General features: G+C 48.9%; 1 protein-coding gene and 1 non-coding gene across 3 annotated transcripts in view; one reads left to right on the forward strand and one right to left on the reverse strand.

Moving 5' to 3' along the window:
- Positions 1–17,096, reverse strand: part of SPECC1 (sperm antigen with calponin homology and coiled-coil domains 1) — a 1,296,450-nt gene that overhangs the window by 393,418 nt on the left and 885,936 nt on the right. For both annotated transcript variants that reach the window (XM_086955068.1, XM_086955069.1), the window contains one exon: positions 6–108. In XM_086955068.1, coding sequence (XP_086811194.1) covers positions 6–108 — 103 coding nt within the window. The remainder of the gene's footprint in view (positions 1–5; positions 109–17,096) is intronic.
- On the forward strand, positions 16,634–16,758 carry LOC147730285 (U6atac minor spliceosomal RNA). The gene has a single exon (XR_015308949.1). It is a non-coding gene; the product is annotated as a U6atac minor spliceosomal RNA (small nuclear RNA).

Raw genomic sequence — 17,096 nt, forward strand, 5'->3', positions numbered from 1 at the left:
CTTACCGGGTAGCCCTCTGTTTTCTTCTGACACCATTTGAGCAGAGCGTTCCGCTTCGAGCCGCCATACTCTCGAGCCAGAGCAGCCAGGGGGTCTTTTCTCTCCACACTGCCCCAAAGGAAAAAGCACGACTTTATTACATGATAAAGCGAAGCCCAATGAACTGGTTAATTATTTATTATTTGACATTGGTGGGATAATGGACTGGTGGGGTGGTAGCGCAGGCTCTCAGACACTTGGGGGCCTTGCTTTGCTAATGGCTAGAGCGGTCGACCTCGAAGCTGGGGAATCGGTTTCGAGTCTCTGCAGGGACGCTCAACATCCTGTGATTCTGGGCAAATCACTTAATCTCCCCGTGCACTAAATGTGTCCATCTGTAGCGCGCTCTGATACCTTTGGGTCATGCTAAATAAAAAATCCCCCTCCCCCCAAAAAAAGGAAATGGGGAATTACTGACCCCCACTCTTGAGGAATAGCGAAGGGGAATTGATCAATGTGCACTTGCTGAGAAAAGTGTGCATAGGGGTTGTGGGTGCCCTGCTAATTATTTTAAGATATGGTTGACATGGCGGTGGCCGGGGGAGGTCCATAGCCTTGCATGGAGAGACTAGCCAGACTGGTGGAAGACCTCTAAGCTGGTAAAGGAGGGTGGTGCGGTTGTCTATTTTCATTTAGTATATGGATATAAATACACCAAAACTATCTGTAGTCAAGGATATTTGTGGACTGAATGTCTTGAAAAATGCATATTAAACCATGTCATCAAATATTATTAGCACAATAAGTTTTATGGTGTACATTCTTTTACATTTCAGTCTATATTTATTTTTTCTCGTCTTAATGGCACTTCGCCATACTTTGTTGACGTTTCAACTCACACCTGTTAACCTCTTGATTCAAGAATGCTGGTGAAGTCAGGATTTAGAGGAATATCACAAAAGGGAATGAATAATTGTCATAGGTTGATATAGGTTTGAAAAGTGGGTAATCATGCTAAGATGTAGGGAGACATTTTATTTGTCAGGCGGGTTACCAGAAGTAAACAACTAGAGGGAGTCACCTGCCAAATGTGCAAGTAGCATAATCCCACATTAATGCAAATGATACATGTTCAAATACACTTCTTTGAAGAATTTTCAGCGCACTAATTAGTCGTAAATAATAAAAAATATGCATTCACCAGAAACATTAGTTTAGTAGTAATAGCACGTGTGGACATATGCAGCTATTTAAGCTTCAATAGAAAATGGTATTCCATTTTTAAGTACCTATACTGTTTTTTTTCTTTTTCTGCTATTACTTTGAGATATAATAAAGAGCATATACAAAGTTTATAAAGTGCATATGAAGTTGAATAATATTCATTAAGAAAATTCCTTATGGATATAATAAAGTGCTTAATGCAAATACAGAATAGTGTCAAAATGACTCCAACACTCCATAAAAGCAGATGAAAAGATACTTCAACAATAAAGTACACCAAGCCAACAGTGATGTTTTCAATCAACCTGGATTAGCTCAACTGATACCATGGCATAATAAAGAAGAACTATGGCCCGACCTCGAGGACATATAAAATTAATTAATATTTAATACCTACAGTTCCTTATAAATATAATAAAGTGTGTGTGCGTGGGCAAAACCAACTAGTATCTAAACATCACTTTAACTATAAAGTGCATAAACCAGTAATGAGATTTTCATCTTGCTTGTCTGTAGCCCATTAAACAAGCATTAAAAATGCAATAGGTCTCGCATTTTATTAAGTTAAAGCCATTTGCTTTGCTATACAATACCATTAGCAAAGCAAATGACTTTAACTTAATCAAAGGCGAGACCTATTGCATTTTCAATGCTTGTTTAATATTACATTGCAGCTGGGGTTTGTCTCTTGTCAGGTGGAGCGGGAGCTGGCATGCTTGAGGGGGTAAAAAGGGGACCAGAAAGGACCACTTTTGCGATGGGGAAGGGGGGGGCTCGTTAGAGGGTACTGAAAAAGGCTCGGCGCTCAGAGTAAGGGACGGGGGTCCGGAGTGGTTGTGCAAGGAAGCGGTGATTCGAAGAACGACGGGGTGCTGGCAAGGGAAACCGTGGCTGGGGCTGGAGGCCGGAGTAGGAGGAAGCTGCACCTCAACGGCACCTGGAACAAGACACCTCAGACATGGCGTCATGGATCTTAGGAGTGTCCAAGACCTTAAATAAACCCTAGGCCACTTCATTAGCAAACCTATGGTAGCTAAGAACAGGTCAGAGATATAAAACAACACTTGAATTTCATTGGAGTAAATTGGATTAAATGGGCATAGAAAATTTACTAAGTCCAGACCAGAACAAGGCCCTCAGAAATGCCCGTTATCCACCTTTGCACTCTTTCGTGAGGTAATTCAGGTGCAACACCCTGGGCCTCACACATGGCATCATGAATTTCCTCTCGGAGATTATATAAATATTTAAGCCTGCAATATCATAGTTAGAAACCAAATATACTTGCATAGCTTGTAAAAGGAAGAAAGGATACCTTCACAGAGTTGATGCTTGGCTTGTTTTTTTATGCTACTTCTCGGCCTAGTCTTTACAGACCTAGTCTGCTACAGATAAGGGTGACCCCTTCCAGAAGCCATGACACTGTTGACACAGAGAAGGGCCTAGCAGATAGTGCCTTCCAGGATGAGCCAAAAGGAGGAAAAAAGCCCAATGGGCAAAAATCTAAAAAAATAATCAAAGGTGGCTCTGGAAGGCTGAGATGACTTTACCCCAGAAGACGTCGAGCACTGAGCTGAAGATAAGCTGGCTAGATGAAAGCTGGAGTTGCCATCTTGAACAGGTATACAGAAAAAGCAAGGCACAGAGTAAAAGATAACCAGAGTACAGATGAATAATGGAAAGCAAGCCAAACAGGTTTCAGGATGAAATCAAAGAGCAAGAAACTTGATGAACAAGTACTTGAAACATTGCAAAACAAAGAGCAGAAAAGCTCACCTCCTTTAATAAGACAGCAAACAGGTAATCGTGTCAACTCCATATTGACTTGGGAAAGACTTTCAATAACTAATAAACCAGTGTGTCATAAAGTGACTGTGTGAGATGGGGAATGTTTGGGAGGGACTGTTTCCATGAGGAGCAGGATTAGCACTGATTTGCAGTAGATGGTCCTCTGGGGATGATTTATAGTTTGGCAAACAGGGTAATCCATTGTAAGGGCAACAACAGAGTACCTTGTCTGCCAAACTCAAGGTCTGCCTGCCTGATTTTGAGTTGTGTGGGCTTCAAGTTTTGTGCCAACAATACATTTTCCACTGACGAAGTAAAAGTCCTCCAACAGCCCGAGTAGGGGTGGTCGAAGATAAACCACCTGATTGTCTACCCAATTAGGAGGGGACAGTTGGATAGCTTTTTAGCTATACGTTTCAGTACAAAAAGACAAGAAAAATGACCCCACACCACTGAAGATAACTCCCATACTGTGGTATTAATTGTTTTTTTTTTTTCAAAGAAACTCCCACTTTAAGAGTTAGATTTTGAAAATAAAAAAACGTTGGGAAAGTTTGAGAAGTTTGAAACCGCCCGTCATGTTTGATGGAGACATCCGTCAAACTTTCCTCACAGTGACTGGGACTGCCGTGGTGGCGGTTTCTGCCAATTTATAGAGATGACCGGTGGACATCTCCAGGGGTGATTCGTCCATAGGGACATGGGGACGTTGACCCCCTAACCTCCCCACTGCATCACAGAAGTTCATTGGGAGGACCTGAGGCTGTGTCATCTGAACTGCGCATGTCAGGTTGGCTGGTTGTTTTGCTGTGGCTAGCCTGACATTCACAGTTCAGGCTTCTGCAATCAACAGCTAAAAAGCTTCTGAGCAGCAGAGGTAGGTCTCCCATGGAGCTCATTGTTTGACTGCTCCAGCCAATCCTAGCACTGCTCGTATGCTGTTAAGCACTGTAAGATGAAACAAAGAGGTGCTTGGATGCTATTATCAAGCAGGGAAGCAGCGCGAGGCAGGCGGAACTTAAAGAGTATTTGCAGCTGAGCCAAACGTGTGCTGCAGAAAATCATCAAAGGGAAGTTTATTTTTAAAAGGCTTTATTTGATGTTTGATGAGCCCCATCACTGTTAAAATGTAGCAGCTGCCACTGGACATCCCTATATTTTGCAGGCAAACTAAAGGCAGGGTGGCTGACGTAAAATCCTCTGCCATCCTGCCTGCCTTAACTCCGTCCACCAAACCATGAATCAGTCCCTTTTTCTAAAGTAGCACAGCGAGTGAGTGCCAGCCAAGTGAAAGCCAGCGGTTAGACTATCTGCAAGCACCTTTTGGGTTTTGATTGCCTGTACTATGCTTAGAAATCTGGGACTGGCACAGGTTTCCAAGCCTACTAAGGACAAGATTTGTGAATTCCAAAAAGTAATACATTTGCATCTGTTCAAGTAATTCTTCAATTCCATCTTTTTGCCAAACCAGTCACGTTATATATTTAAGTTCCTAATCCAAATAATGAACAAGTTAAAACCTCTTGGTAAAGTCAGAACAATGGGAAAAAACAACTCCGACATAGCAGACCTGATTCAGGGCCTCCAGACCAAACTTCCAAGCCAGAAAAGCATTTATTGCTGTGGTATCACATCCCAAACACCCCCCACTGCTACGCCATTATCTGTAGAATGGTGGGCGGGTCACCGGCTGCATCTGAAATGGCTGCAGCGGCATGACAATTACTATAGTCCTACTCATAAGTAAAAGATATCTGCACAGGCATTAAATGAATATGTAAAACTGAGTACCAATGACAATAACTAGATGAAGAGTGGCTGCTGCATTTAATCACAAGTGATACAGATACTGAAAGAGAAGTTTCAAGGCATTTATCTTCAGTGTGCAAAGGTAGGCATGTGTGTGATTGAAGTCTGGACAGCAGCCAATTATGTGTGCAAGTTGTTGATAGCCTTGTACTGCTGCTGCCTGTGGTTTACCCAATTTGTGTGTGAGATAATTAGAAAAGGCTGCCCATGCTGTGTACTTGGTCACACAAATAATGCATTGCCGCTTGTTATTCTGAATACTTGTTTTGTGTTAATGAAGATGTCAATAATACTGCTCTTTGTTGTAACTGGTAGGTGTGTGTATGAGAGAGGGAAAGAGTCTAAGCAAGCTTTTCTTGCTGCTGTATATGCTTGATCTGCTTCATCGGTTTCTTGTGAAATGTGAAGGAATTCTTCATGGCTGATGTTGAGCCATACTTGCATTCCTGATGTGTTTGTTCTGTGTGTGAGAGAGAGAATCATGCAATGCAGTTGCTCGTGGTCTACCAGGTATTTGTATTTCAGGGAAGCTTTCATTACCATTGACCATGTTGCAGGTTTCTTTACTGCTTTGTCTGCAGCACTTTTTTTGAGTGGGGGGGGGGAGTTTGCCTTGCTTCTGGTCATGAAGTTACAGCTATGTCTATGTGTTCCTGAGGACCGAAATCAACTTTTCTCCATTAAAAGAAATTGTAGACCTGCTGAAATTTGGTTAGGTGCGCTACAGAAGTACCATACTTACAATGCTTGTTCTATGGCCTGTGCTAACCCCTAACATTTGGGTGTAATATATCCTAAAGCCAACACCGTCCCCATCTGTCTTATAGGTACACTGGTGATAATAACTGCTGCACAATAAAGAAAACATCTATGAATCACTTTATTGATAAACATACATTTAGGCAAATTCTATAACAGTACAAACCTACCCTATTATGATGCTACAAATATTAATCGTGAAAATGTACACAAACCTGACCCGTTTCAAGCACATTACTAAAAGTAATGCCTTAATTTCAAAACTTCAATGACTAGGTCTGTATCGAATATATTAGACTTAATTGTGAGTGCCAGCTAGCTCAGTGGTCACTAGAAACGTTCTTGAATTCACAAGAAGGGATTAGTTTCTGACAACCTCATAAACATGACAACTTTGTTTCCCTAAGATAAAACGTATCTTCAGAGTCGTGAAAACAATAGATAGACTTTTCACTCAGTCAATCATGCATGCTTCGTTTCATCAGAGGTGCAGAGGAATATAAAGACGAGCGTTTTCAATAAAAGTATTTATTGAACAGTCTTCTTTCTCATGCAGAAGAAATGAACTGCTACAATTGTAATACTGGCTGTAAAGTATAATACGTACAGCAAGAAGAGTATTATAAAATAATACTGCAAAAGCATGGTATGGTTTCAAAGCCATAAAATACATGCATAAATAACAAAGACTAAAAGTACTTAACCGGTGCTTCTAAAATACGCCTACCCCGATGTACCTAACCTAAGTCTAGTATGAGGGAATAAGTAAGTGAGGTGTAGCCTAGGTTTTAGTTTCTTTGCCAAGAATCTATCCAAGATTTCTCTTAGAGCCAATCAGCTTTGTACCTTGGCTTAGAATGAAAGAGGTCTGGTATCTCTGTCTCCGGACTCCATTTCCCAACACCCCGCAAGGGGAGCTTGGAAACACTGGAGCTGGATTCTCAACGAGAGAAAGGCAGCCTCTCTGTCAGTGCGTCAGCTGGAGGGTCGGCTCCCTTCGGCACTTGCTGTAACGAGCTATGTCAGGCAAGAAGATAGCCGAACTCCTCCAAACCACTGTGTGTTTGCCAGAGCAGTTGTAGGCATATTTATACCTTGAAGGTGCCTGTATTGACGTACAGTAGGACATAAGAACATCACCAAAGAACAGTAGTTCTTTGAAAACGCCATGATTTCTAGGACAAATCAATATTCAAGAAAGGGGATGTCCCTGACTGCTGAAGCAGAGTTTTCCAAGAAATCGTTGTGGATTTTTGGAACTAGTGGAAGTAGCCATGCCTGTATTAGGACTGCATGGGCTATGTCTAAATATGGGTATGATTTCTATGCCTATATAAGGGTAATATGAATAATACCTATGTAAGGGCATGTATCGGGAAAATTATACTAGGGTCCTAAAACGCTATACACAGGAAGACGTGCAATACATGGGCTGTTACAGTGATGGAAAGAATAACAAGTAGAATCAGAATCAGAATAAAAAGAGCAGCAACGCTAAATTATATTCACAATACTACTAACATGGACATTGTTTAACACTAATAATAATGCTACTAATAATTCTATGGCAGGACCGGAGGCGAGGATTATGCCTTACTTTCTTCACTTTATTTCTCACAGCAGCAAGAAAAACATGTAAAAAAACTACTTTTCCCATGAACACCAGGGAAAAAACAGAAAATTGAACAGTAAGTCCTTTATCAGTCTCTATGCACCGGCAGCAACCATCATGCCTTGCAACCACTTCCTCTCCCTCTTTCTTCGCTGCTCAGCAGCAAGTTAAGTGGTTTTTCTCTTCTCTCCTGGGTTTTTGTGGGATTTCTGTGGGCAGCGCGTAGATTTGTTGTTAGCGCTGGTGTTTTGCGACCCCTACAGGTCCCCTTTGGCATCGCGGGACGCTTCTGCGCTCCTTACGCGATTTGCAGCCCCAGCAGAGTGTGGTGCGCTCCGAGCGCCGCTAGGGGGCAGTGCTTTCTCTGTGCTAGGCGCGCTATATTTCGCGTTTTAAACGCGTTTTTTACCGCGTTTTTCTGCAGCTTTAGCGCTGTCCCTTGCTACCCGGTGCTGACACCCTACGGGGTCGAAATTAGGTTCTCCCTCACACTGACGCCCCGAGTGGGTTGTATTTGGTCGATTGAACACCCTGACTGGGTCGTAATTGGCGCTGGTGCGCAGCGCTTGGGAACGCTTGACTGGGTAGCGCCCTAGTACACGGAGGGCTGTGCGTTCCCTGGGCTAGCCCCGTAATTTGTGCCTTTGTGCCGCCACATCCTCTGGGTTGCCCAGATCCATATTGTGCCCTCAGGGGTCTTGTCAATTGGCTGGGCTGTACCTCCCTCCTGTGGAGCCCAACTTACCTCATTATGCAGGGGGAGTCAGGCCAGTACCCAGAGGAAGACCCTCTGACTTATGCCACCTGGGATGATGATTTTTACCAGGCGGTGGATGATTCCATCTACAAAGCAGTGGATCAAGCAATAGTACCGCTAGAACAACGCCTGACGGCGCGTTTGGATGAGGCGTACGCGAAAATTGCGGTCCTCATTCCGGCGCCTACTCCGGCCTCGGATCCTTCCCTGTCGGCGGTTTCCCCCCGCCTAAAAAGGCTTGCGTTGAGGGGATCGATCCTGTCGCCTTTGACAAAGTCCGGCACGCCTTCAAGGCGCTTGAGGAACCCCTACCCGTTCCTGCCCAGCCGGTAGTTGTCTCTCATGCAACCCCCGTACCATGTCCCCAGAGCTACGGCAGGACGATGATTCTCCGGACTCGGAGGAGGAGGCCTGTTCCTCTAGATCGTGGCTTCCTTCCCAGCCATCCACATCCACGGCCCCTTCGGATATGTTGGACCCGGACAAGATCGTTCACCCACGATCCTCCGAATGGGTGCCGGGGGATAAGGTGGCTTCGTATGTAGTGAACCGTCTCCGTAAACCGGTGGACAAAGACTCTCGCAGCCACCTTCGGGCGGAGTGTCCCAGACCTTCCCTGTAGGGGAAAGTGGCTATGACCCCAGATATTGACCCCAAGATGGCCACTTTTCTCGCTAAATTTGTAAAAGATCCCCGGAAGGGCATTGATCGGTCCTGGCGCACGTGCCAGGACAAACTGCTTGACGCAGTGGGCCCCATGACCAAAATCCTCGACATGGCGGAGGAGGCTAAGGTGTCTGGGGACGCCATTTCCCCAGAAGTACTGTCAAATTGGGCACAACGGGCCATAGTTTTCCTAGACAACGCAAACTGCGCCCTCTCTACTGAGAGGAGGAGGTCGCTGCTCATCAAAATCGACCCCAAACTGGGTGACCTCGCCTCTTCGGAGGCGGGCGCTGTGGCGCAGGGCGGTTTATTTGGCGATCCTTTTATTAAGGAGCTGGGCAAATTCGTTGCGACATTTACATCCTTGGACCGGGCCCAGTCAAATATAAAAAAGGTGTTTGCCCCTCGGGTTTTTGAAGGGGCCGGACGAGGCAGGGGCCGCTCGTTCGGCCGGGGTGCTCCCTCAGATAGAGGCCAAGGCTCCGGACGTGGACATGGTCAGGAACATAACTCCAGGTTCAATAACTTTTACCCCACCAGAGGTCAGAAATTCCGAGGACGTGGTGTCTATCGAGGCCAACAACAAGGTGGACGAGGTGAGTGTCCTGCCCTCTGCGACTTTACGTGTGGGAGGTCGCCTGGCGCAGTTCTTCCCAACATGGCTTTCCCTTACCAAGGACGCCTGGGTACTACAGACGGTTCAGGGCTTCCAGCTGGAGTTCCATGGCCGTCCTCTGCAGCCCCAGCGTCCGCGCCCCATTGCATTTTCACAGAGCGATGCGGCATTGGTGCGCGACGAGGTTTCCGCCCTCCTTCACAAAGGGGCGATTTGCCGCGCGTGCGAACATCCGGACGGCTTCCTCAGCAATCTCTTCTTAGTCGACAAAGTAGATGGAGGCCGCCGTCCGGTTTTCAATCTCAAAGAGTTCAACGAGTGGCTGGTTTACCGCCATTTCAAGATCGAGGGAATCCACCTCCTGCAGGACGTGCTGCGGCCAGCCGATTGGATGGTCCGGCTCGATTTGAAGGACGACTACCTGGTGGTCCCGATTTTCCCTCCGCACCGTCGCTTCCTCCAATTCAGATGGGACGGACAGGTGTACGAGTTCACCACGCTGCCCTTCGGGCTCTCTTCCGCACCGTGGTGTTTCACAAAGGTGCTCCACCCAGCGGTAGAAGCCTTGCAGGCTCGCGGTGTCAGATTGATAGTGTACTTGGACGATATGCTTTTTAATGGACCAGTGTCCGAGGCGCCTGAAGGCCCAGTTGCAGTTTGCAGTGGACCTGTTGCAGGGTCTGGGATTTGTGATAAACGAGAGGAAATCCCTCCTGGTCCCAGCTCAGTGCGCAACCTTCCTTGGGTTCAGCATAGACTCGGTTTCGGCATCCTTGAGTCTCCCCGCACGGAAAATGTCCAAGATTCGCCACGAGTTGCGCCAGACTCTGGCGAAATCAATGATCTCGTTGCATCCTCTAGCACGGATCGTGGGCCTGTTGTTATCTTTGATTCAGGCCATCTTCCCGGGGCCGCTTCTCTACCGGGCAATGCAACGGTTGAAAGCGTTCCACCTCAGGTAGGGCCTCACGTACTCGCAGCTGATTCCGCTGTCAGCGGACGTGCAGGACGAAATGCGCTGGTGGCTGGCGCACATGGAGGCCTGGAATGGTCGTGCCATATTTGGGTCAGCTCCCGACATTGTAATAAAGCCGGACGCCAGCCGCGCAGGTTGGGGGGCCAGGTGCGGGGACTTTTCCACCGGCAGCGCCTGGTCTACCCTCGAGCAGTCTTTACACATCAACTGCTTGGAATTCCTTGCAGGCTCCTTTGCGGTCCAGTGCTGGACCAAGGAGCGGGTGCAATCGTGTGTCCTTCTGCGGATGGACAACGTGTCTGCGGTCCGATATATCAACCATCTGGGTGGCACCAGATCCAAGATGCTAGCGGATCTCGCGCTGGAGTTCTGGCACTTTTGCCTGGATCACCAGGTCTCGGTCACGGCGGAGTATTTGCCGGGCCGTCAGAACGAGGTAGCCGATTGGCACTCCCGGCACCTCCTGGATGCCAGCGTTTGGAAGCTGGATCCGGAGGTGTTTTCCCAATTGATGGCCCGGTGGGGCCCGTTTTCAGTGGATCTGTTCGCCTCGCGACTGGACCATCAGTTGCCGAGATATTTCAGTTGGCGCCCGGACCCGTCGGCGGAGGCGACAGATGCGTTCCTCCAAGGCTGGTCGAGCGAACAGGGTTATGTGTTCCCCCCGTTCTCCATGATCACGAGGGTGTCGGCGTTACTGCGCCGTCAGTCAGCACAGGTGGTGATGATCACGCCTTGTTGGAGGTCTCAAGTTTGGTTTCCGGTTCTTCTGGAACTTTCTTGGGATTTTCCAATCCTACTCCCCCACTCTCCTCACATTCTCCTGAACCTGGACGGGAATCCCCACAGGTTGGTTCAGGAAGATTCACTGAGGCTGATGGCATGGCGGATCTCCGGCGTCGCTGGTCTCTCCCAGGCCTTTCGGGAAAGGCAGAGAATCTGCTCTCAAAGGCATGGGCGGACAGCACTGCCAAGAGATACCGGTCTGCATGGCACAGGTGGCGTCGCTGGTGTGTGCGACGGGGTCTCGATCCCGTGGGGACGGATGTAGTCCATGTCCTTAATTTCCTTGCCGACTTGGTAGATGAGGGCTTGGCCTATAGGTCTATCAATACCTTCCGCTCTGCCATTTCGGCAGGTCATGACCTGGTTCAGGGTTCCCCGATTGGGGAGCACCCTTTGGTTTGCAGACTATTGAGAGGGGTTCCCCTCTCGCTGCCCCCCGAACCGAGGTATTCAGTCCTCTGGGACGTCAACAGGGTTCTGAACTTATTTCTTTCCTGGCAGCCGAATAGGTTTTTGTCCCGCAAGGAGCTTTCTGCTAAATTAGCAATGCTATTGTGTCTGATTTCCTGCAGAAGAGTATCTGACGTGCGCGCGCTCGATATTACAGCACGGGCCTTCTCCCCTGAAGGGGTGTCCTTTACAGTGAGCAGGAGGACTAAGACCCTTACGAGGGTTATTTCATATCCGGCTTTTCCGGATTCCCCGAAGCTGTGTGTAGTGCAGTGCCTCCATGCATATGAGGATATGACTGATGATACTCGCCCTCCGGGCGAGCGACAACTACTGATTGCCCTACGAAAACCGTACAAGGCTGTTTCTTCCCAGACCATCGCTAGATGGGTGCGTTGGGTGATGCAGGAGGCGGGGATTGATACGAAGAAGTTTGGTGCTCATTCAACTAGAGGAGCCATGGCCTCGAAAGCCTTTGCGGTGGGGGCTCGATTGGAGGACCTGATAAGGGCCGCGGACTGGTCCTCGGACTCCACCTTCAAGAGGTTCTATTTTAAGCCAGTAACAGAGGTTGTTCGGCTTGTGGTCGATAAGCTTTGAACTGGCATAATCCGAAGCCTCCGGTCCTGCCATAGAATGAGAATTTGCCTAGCCTTGGTGCTGGTAAGTTCCAATTCTATTAAGGACCCGGAGGCGAGGATTATCCCCCCCTGAGACTTCCTGGAAGTGATCCCTCCCCGTATGGACTGTAAGTAATCTATTTACGGGTTTTTTCATGAGGTTCTTAATGGTACTGTTCTGTCTGCATTATGCTATGTACCTGATGTTCCGTGAGGTCGGATTCTGACTCTGAGATTTTCTTCCAGGGACTGATGGACCGAAACAGGATGCGTGAAGATACCGGACAGAGTGCTTCGCGCGAAGAAAGAGGAAGAGGAAGTGGTTGCAAGGCATGATGGTTGCTGCCGGTGCATAGAGACTGATAAAGGACTTACTGTTCAATTTTCGGTTTTTTCCCTGGTGTTCATGGGAAAAGTAGTTTTTTTACATGTTTTTCTTGCTGCTGTGAGAAATAAAGTGAAGAAAGTAAGGCATAATCCTCGCCTTCGAGTCCTTAATAGAATTGGAACTTACCAGCACCATGGCTAGGCAAATTCTCATTATACATAGGAAAAAGCGGTCCCCTGCCAGGAAGCATCTGTGGTAAGCAGAAACAGCTGTCTATCATGCACAATTACTAAATCAGAACATAATATGTCCACAGAAGAGATAAAACCAAAAAACAAAATATGTAATATCTATTGAGTACAAAGGTCCTTTTAATTCTTGCTTTGTGATTCAAGACATGGAGTCGGCGGATGGCAGTAATGTGCCGCCCGCGGATATTAATAAGGCTCTGATGGAATATTACAGCGATGGATACACGGGCAGCTCTCATTAGGGGAGGGCAGATTCAGGGGTAAAAAAATGCTTTACCTCCTTCACAGGGTTTTTAATGCACACTTCAGCAAGAGGCTGAGTGCCACATTACTGTAATGCTTCGGCTTTGGGTTTTAGTGCCGATGGTTGCAGGTGGTAGGCACCGGCATTCATTTGTGGCTGCCAAGTCTTATTTTTCATCATGAGATTTTGAGCAAAAGAGAGAAAGGCAGCAAAGGCAGAAATGAGGAGGAGGGGAAGAAACATAGCAAAACAGTGACAACAGGAGAGAGCAGGGATGAAAAGGATCCTGCAAGAGTGAGCTAAAGAGACAGGACAGGATTGGTTATTCTGAACCCAGAATCTCTCCCTATTAACTCCAGGAAACTCGTGATGAGGGCCAAGGCTAAGGCCAGTCTTGGCTCGGGGGTACAATTTGTTGAGACCGTTTCAGCCCTTGAGAGCGAAACATTCCGTTACATTTGAATATAGCCACATACTGGTGAAACTTGAGATCATGATGAATGGGGAATCCCTCAAAGGGATCCTGGGGCAGATTGATGATCGCGCATTCACTTTTTCTGCAGGGTCCACTCATCACTTGGACTTGAGTGGGCCATCTGGATGAGGTGCTATTAGCTAAAGATATAGAAGGAGAAACTATAGTATGTAGTATTGAATCCATTGCGGCTTTAGAGTATACGGAGCGGTCCTCGATTGAGGTCTATTGAAGACCGTTGAGACATTTAGTAGAACTAGGAGCTGTGAGCCACCTCGGTCTGTGACTTCCAGGGCATTATCTGCAACTTGGATGGTCACCGCCTCGCTGTAACATGGCAGAAAACCCGAGTAGTAAATATGTATTAAGGGGTTGCTATTACTTTACTTTAACTGGTAGATTACAGCGGCTTTCATTATGTCACTGAGAAGAGACAGTTGAGTGACAGTTCGATAGTTTGCTTGATTAAGGGGGTTCATGGTTAGTTTGTTTAGTAGTTTGAGTAGCTGTTCTGATTTGAGTTCACTGGGTGAGTTTCATGAAGGAGAATGGGGATTTGGGGGGGGGCGGCCGACCAGCGGGAGGCCTGCCACCCCCGAGCATTTTTGGGGCTGGGGGAGGGGTGAAAGGGGGAGAGGGGTAGAGCCAGCACCGTACGTGAGCTGGGAATTGGGCTACTTGGTAGCCTTGGGCTGGTTTTGGGCTGGGTTTGGGCTGGTCCCATTTATAACCGGACTCCCTGTGCACAAGCCACCATTTTAGAATGAAGGTGGCTGGTGACACAGCAGCCGGGCGGGGGTGATGCCATAGGTAATTTATTTGGGGTATTGAGTTGGGAGTGATTGCGGGCGTACAGTTACTGCAGGATAATTGGGCATTTATTGTGGATGGGTGCGTGCGTGGATTGGTGACATGCGGCGGGGGTAATTGGCTTGTCCGTTGGAGGCACACGAAGCATGATGGTGCCGCGAGTACGGTGGTGGTTAGTGGCGCAGTAACCGGCGCGGTAACCGAGATTGTTACGCTAGTGCAGTAATTGGTGATGCCGGTGGGATGGTGGAGTCGGGTTTGTAAGGGGCGCATGGGGGGGCTTGGGTTTTGAGGCGTTGTGTCGGGGGGGGGGCAGGGTGGCGATGTGTGTGGCCGGGTGTGCGGTATCTGGGGGGGCCTCTGGGGGTGTCGGTCGTTCGGGTGGCCTTCCCGCCCCTTTCCAGGAGACACGGTGGGTCGAGCAGCGGTGGCGGGAGGGATGAGACGTGGGGGGGGTGGCTCGGCCTCGGTTACGTATAGTATGGGGTTTCAATGGAATTGATGGGTTTTTGCACAGACAATTCGTTCACACGGAAGGTTCGGCGACCGCACGGGCCCGATTGCTGGAAAGGTTCCTCACGCCTTATGTTTTAGGGAGGCTTTAGTGGCGTTTTTAGGAGTAGGTCATGAAGAACTGCCGCCTTTAGGTGCCTTCTCTCGTCGGATGCGGTGGGCGTGACGTAGGGTACGACGCGGCATGGCGCGTGTGAAGCTCGGTTGGATTTGCACGGGGGGCGGACGGGGGGATGCATGGCTGGGCACTCGCGGGTCTTCGTCGCTGCGGGGGGAGGAGAGGGGGCGGGAGTTGGGAGCCTGGGGGGGATGGTGGGGCTGGCGGGGGAGTGTTTCTGCGGCACGGGTGCGACGGGGGGGGGAGGACGGGGTGAGGGGAGTGGGGGGGCATGACGGCCTGGGTGGGGTGCCTTCGAGTGGGGGGGTTGTCCGGCAGGGAACGGGGGTGGGGCTGGGGGGGGTTCGTAAGGGTGTTGGGGGGCTTGCGGGGGGCGGGCGGGAGTGGGGGGGTTTTTTGTTCCCCGGCGTGCTGGACCACACCTCTTGTTTGGGCTTGGACGCTGAGGTAGGCGCTCGGGAGAGCAGCATGCGGCTCCCCTCGACCGAGGGGATGGGCCGGCTCTGCCTGGTGCGGGCGGTCGTGCTCCCACGAGGGACCATTCTGCATGGCATACTTGTTCAGCAACACTACCCGACTCACATTACAAAAGTTAATATTGAGTAACTACAGCTTGGGCTTCTGCTATGAATGTCTGTCTATTTTCAATGAAAGTGGTTGTCTGTACTTAACCCCGTTTCTACAGGGAATTCCATTCAGTGCGCAGAGGGATGCCTATGAGCTACTTACAGGACTTAAAATACACTGGGCATTTGTTTCAATTTTCATGCATTACGTTTATGGGGGCATATTTCACGAGGGGAGATGATGCGCACCAGTGTTCGCTTGTCATGTGTGGTTGGGCAGGTTGACATTTACAGGCATTTAATTTTCAGTTTTTATTCTAAAAGCGAATGGGAACTCTATGGAACCCATGTCTGGTCACTCAACATCGGTTGATGGGAAACAGGCGACTGTTCTCACTACTGCTATATAACTCCGATGAGTTAGATGCCACTCCCACCCCGAAGGGTCAGGATGGCCGCCGGGGGTGGGGGAGGACTGCGTGTGCTGTTGGACAGTGTGGATTAGTAGTTAGGTATTTATGCATTTGATAATCAGTATAGACTGGATACAGGAGCGTGGACAGTGAATGAATGGCTTACGCAAGGTTACAGTACATGCGGCATAAGTGACAAGCGTGGGCAAACGAAATTCAAGGGGAGTGGCGTGTGTGCGGGTTACACCGGCGATGTGCTAGTACGGGGAATCAGAGTGTGAGTTACGGGGCATGGTGGCTCCCGTGGGAGTATTGGAAACGAACAGTGTAGGGGGTGCACAACGGGGTGTTACACTGGACACGTGGCGGGCGGTGTAGGACTGCAATACTGGCGGTCGCATGGACCACGCGTGCCCACTGGGGCGGCATTGCATAGTGAGAGGGACAAGGTTTCTATACAAACAGGGCCTGCCTGCAGGTAATAGTGGGGCATGATTTAACTTTGGAAGGGCCTGGAGGGTGGCGAACTTTGAAGGCAGTTTGGAAGGCCGGGGAGGAGTTGGTTGGGTCGCTAGATAGCGGGGGACGGGGGCAGGAGGTTTGGGGGGGTGGAGAGATTGCGGTAGTCCAGTTGGGGTGAGGACCAACGATGGGAGCAGGGTGTTTGCGGTCGTACGGTGGGAATAAGCGAGGGAGCCCACTGAGAGGGCGCAGTTGGCGTCGAGCAGGCTTGGCGATTGTGGTACAGGGGTGGGTAGAGTGGGTGGTGGGACGTTCGGCCCCAGGGTTAGGCGCTGGCGACAGGGTTGGGTGTGTCGTTTCATAAAGTCAGTTGGTCCATCCATGATGGCATCGGTGGAGGAGACAGTAAGGGTGTGGGTTGAAAGGTGAGAAGGTTAGCACTCCCATGGATGTGGATGGAAGAGGTCCTAGGGGCATTTACATCACATATACGGTTAGGGCACTGCCACTTACTTCGTGGTGTCTGACAGGTTTGGATGAGTATATACTTATTTATGCGATTGTATATAGCACAGACGTTACATGGAGGTGTCAGGGCGCTTCCCAAGGGGACCAGTAGTGATACACGAGGTCACGGTTACGAATGGACAAAGTACGGAAGAGAACGTTGGGTTCCATGGGTCAGAGGGGCCCATAGTGAGCAGCCCAAAATACAGGCGGTAGCAACCGGTGCATCACAGGAGAACAAACGTGGTATGTGTGCAGGTTACACAACGTACAAAGTACCAGTAGAAGTATAATACAGCAATGAGTGGCGGACGCTCAGGCACAGGAACAGGAGTTAAGTGGGCAATAGTGGCACTTGGGCAAGTTC

Source organism: Lissotriton vulgaris, chromosome 2_1 (assembly GCF_964263255.1).
Source record: "Lissotriton vulgaris chromosome 2_1, aLisVul1.2, whole genome shotgun sequence".
Classification (NCBI taxonomy): Eukaryota; Metazoa; Chordata; class Amphibia; order Caudata; family Salamandridae; genus Lissotriton; species Lissotriton vulgaris.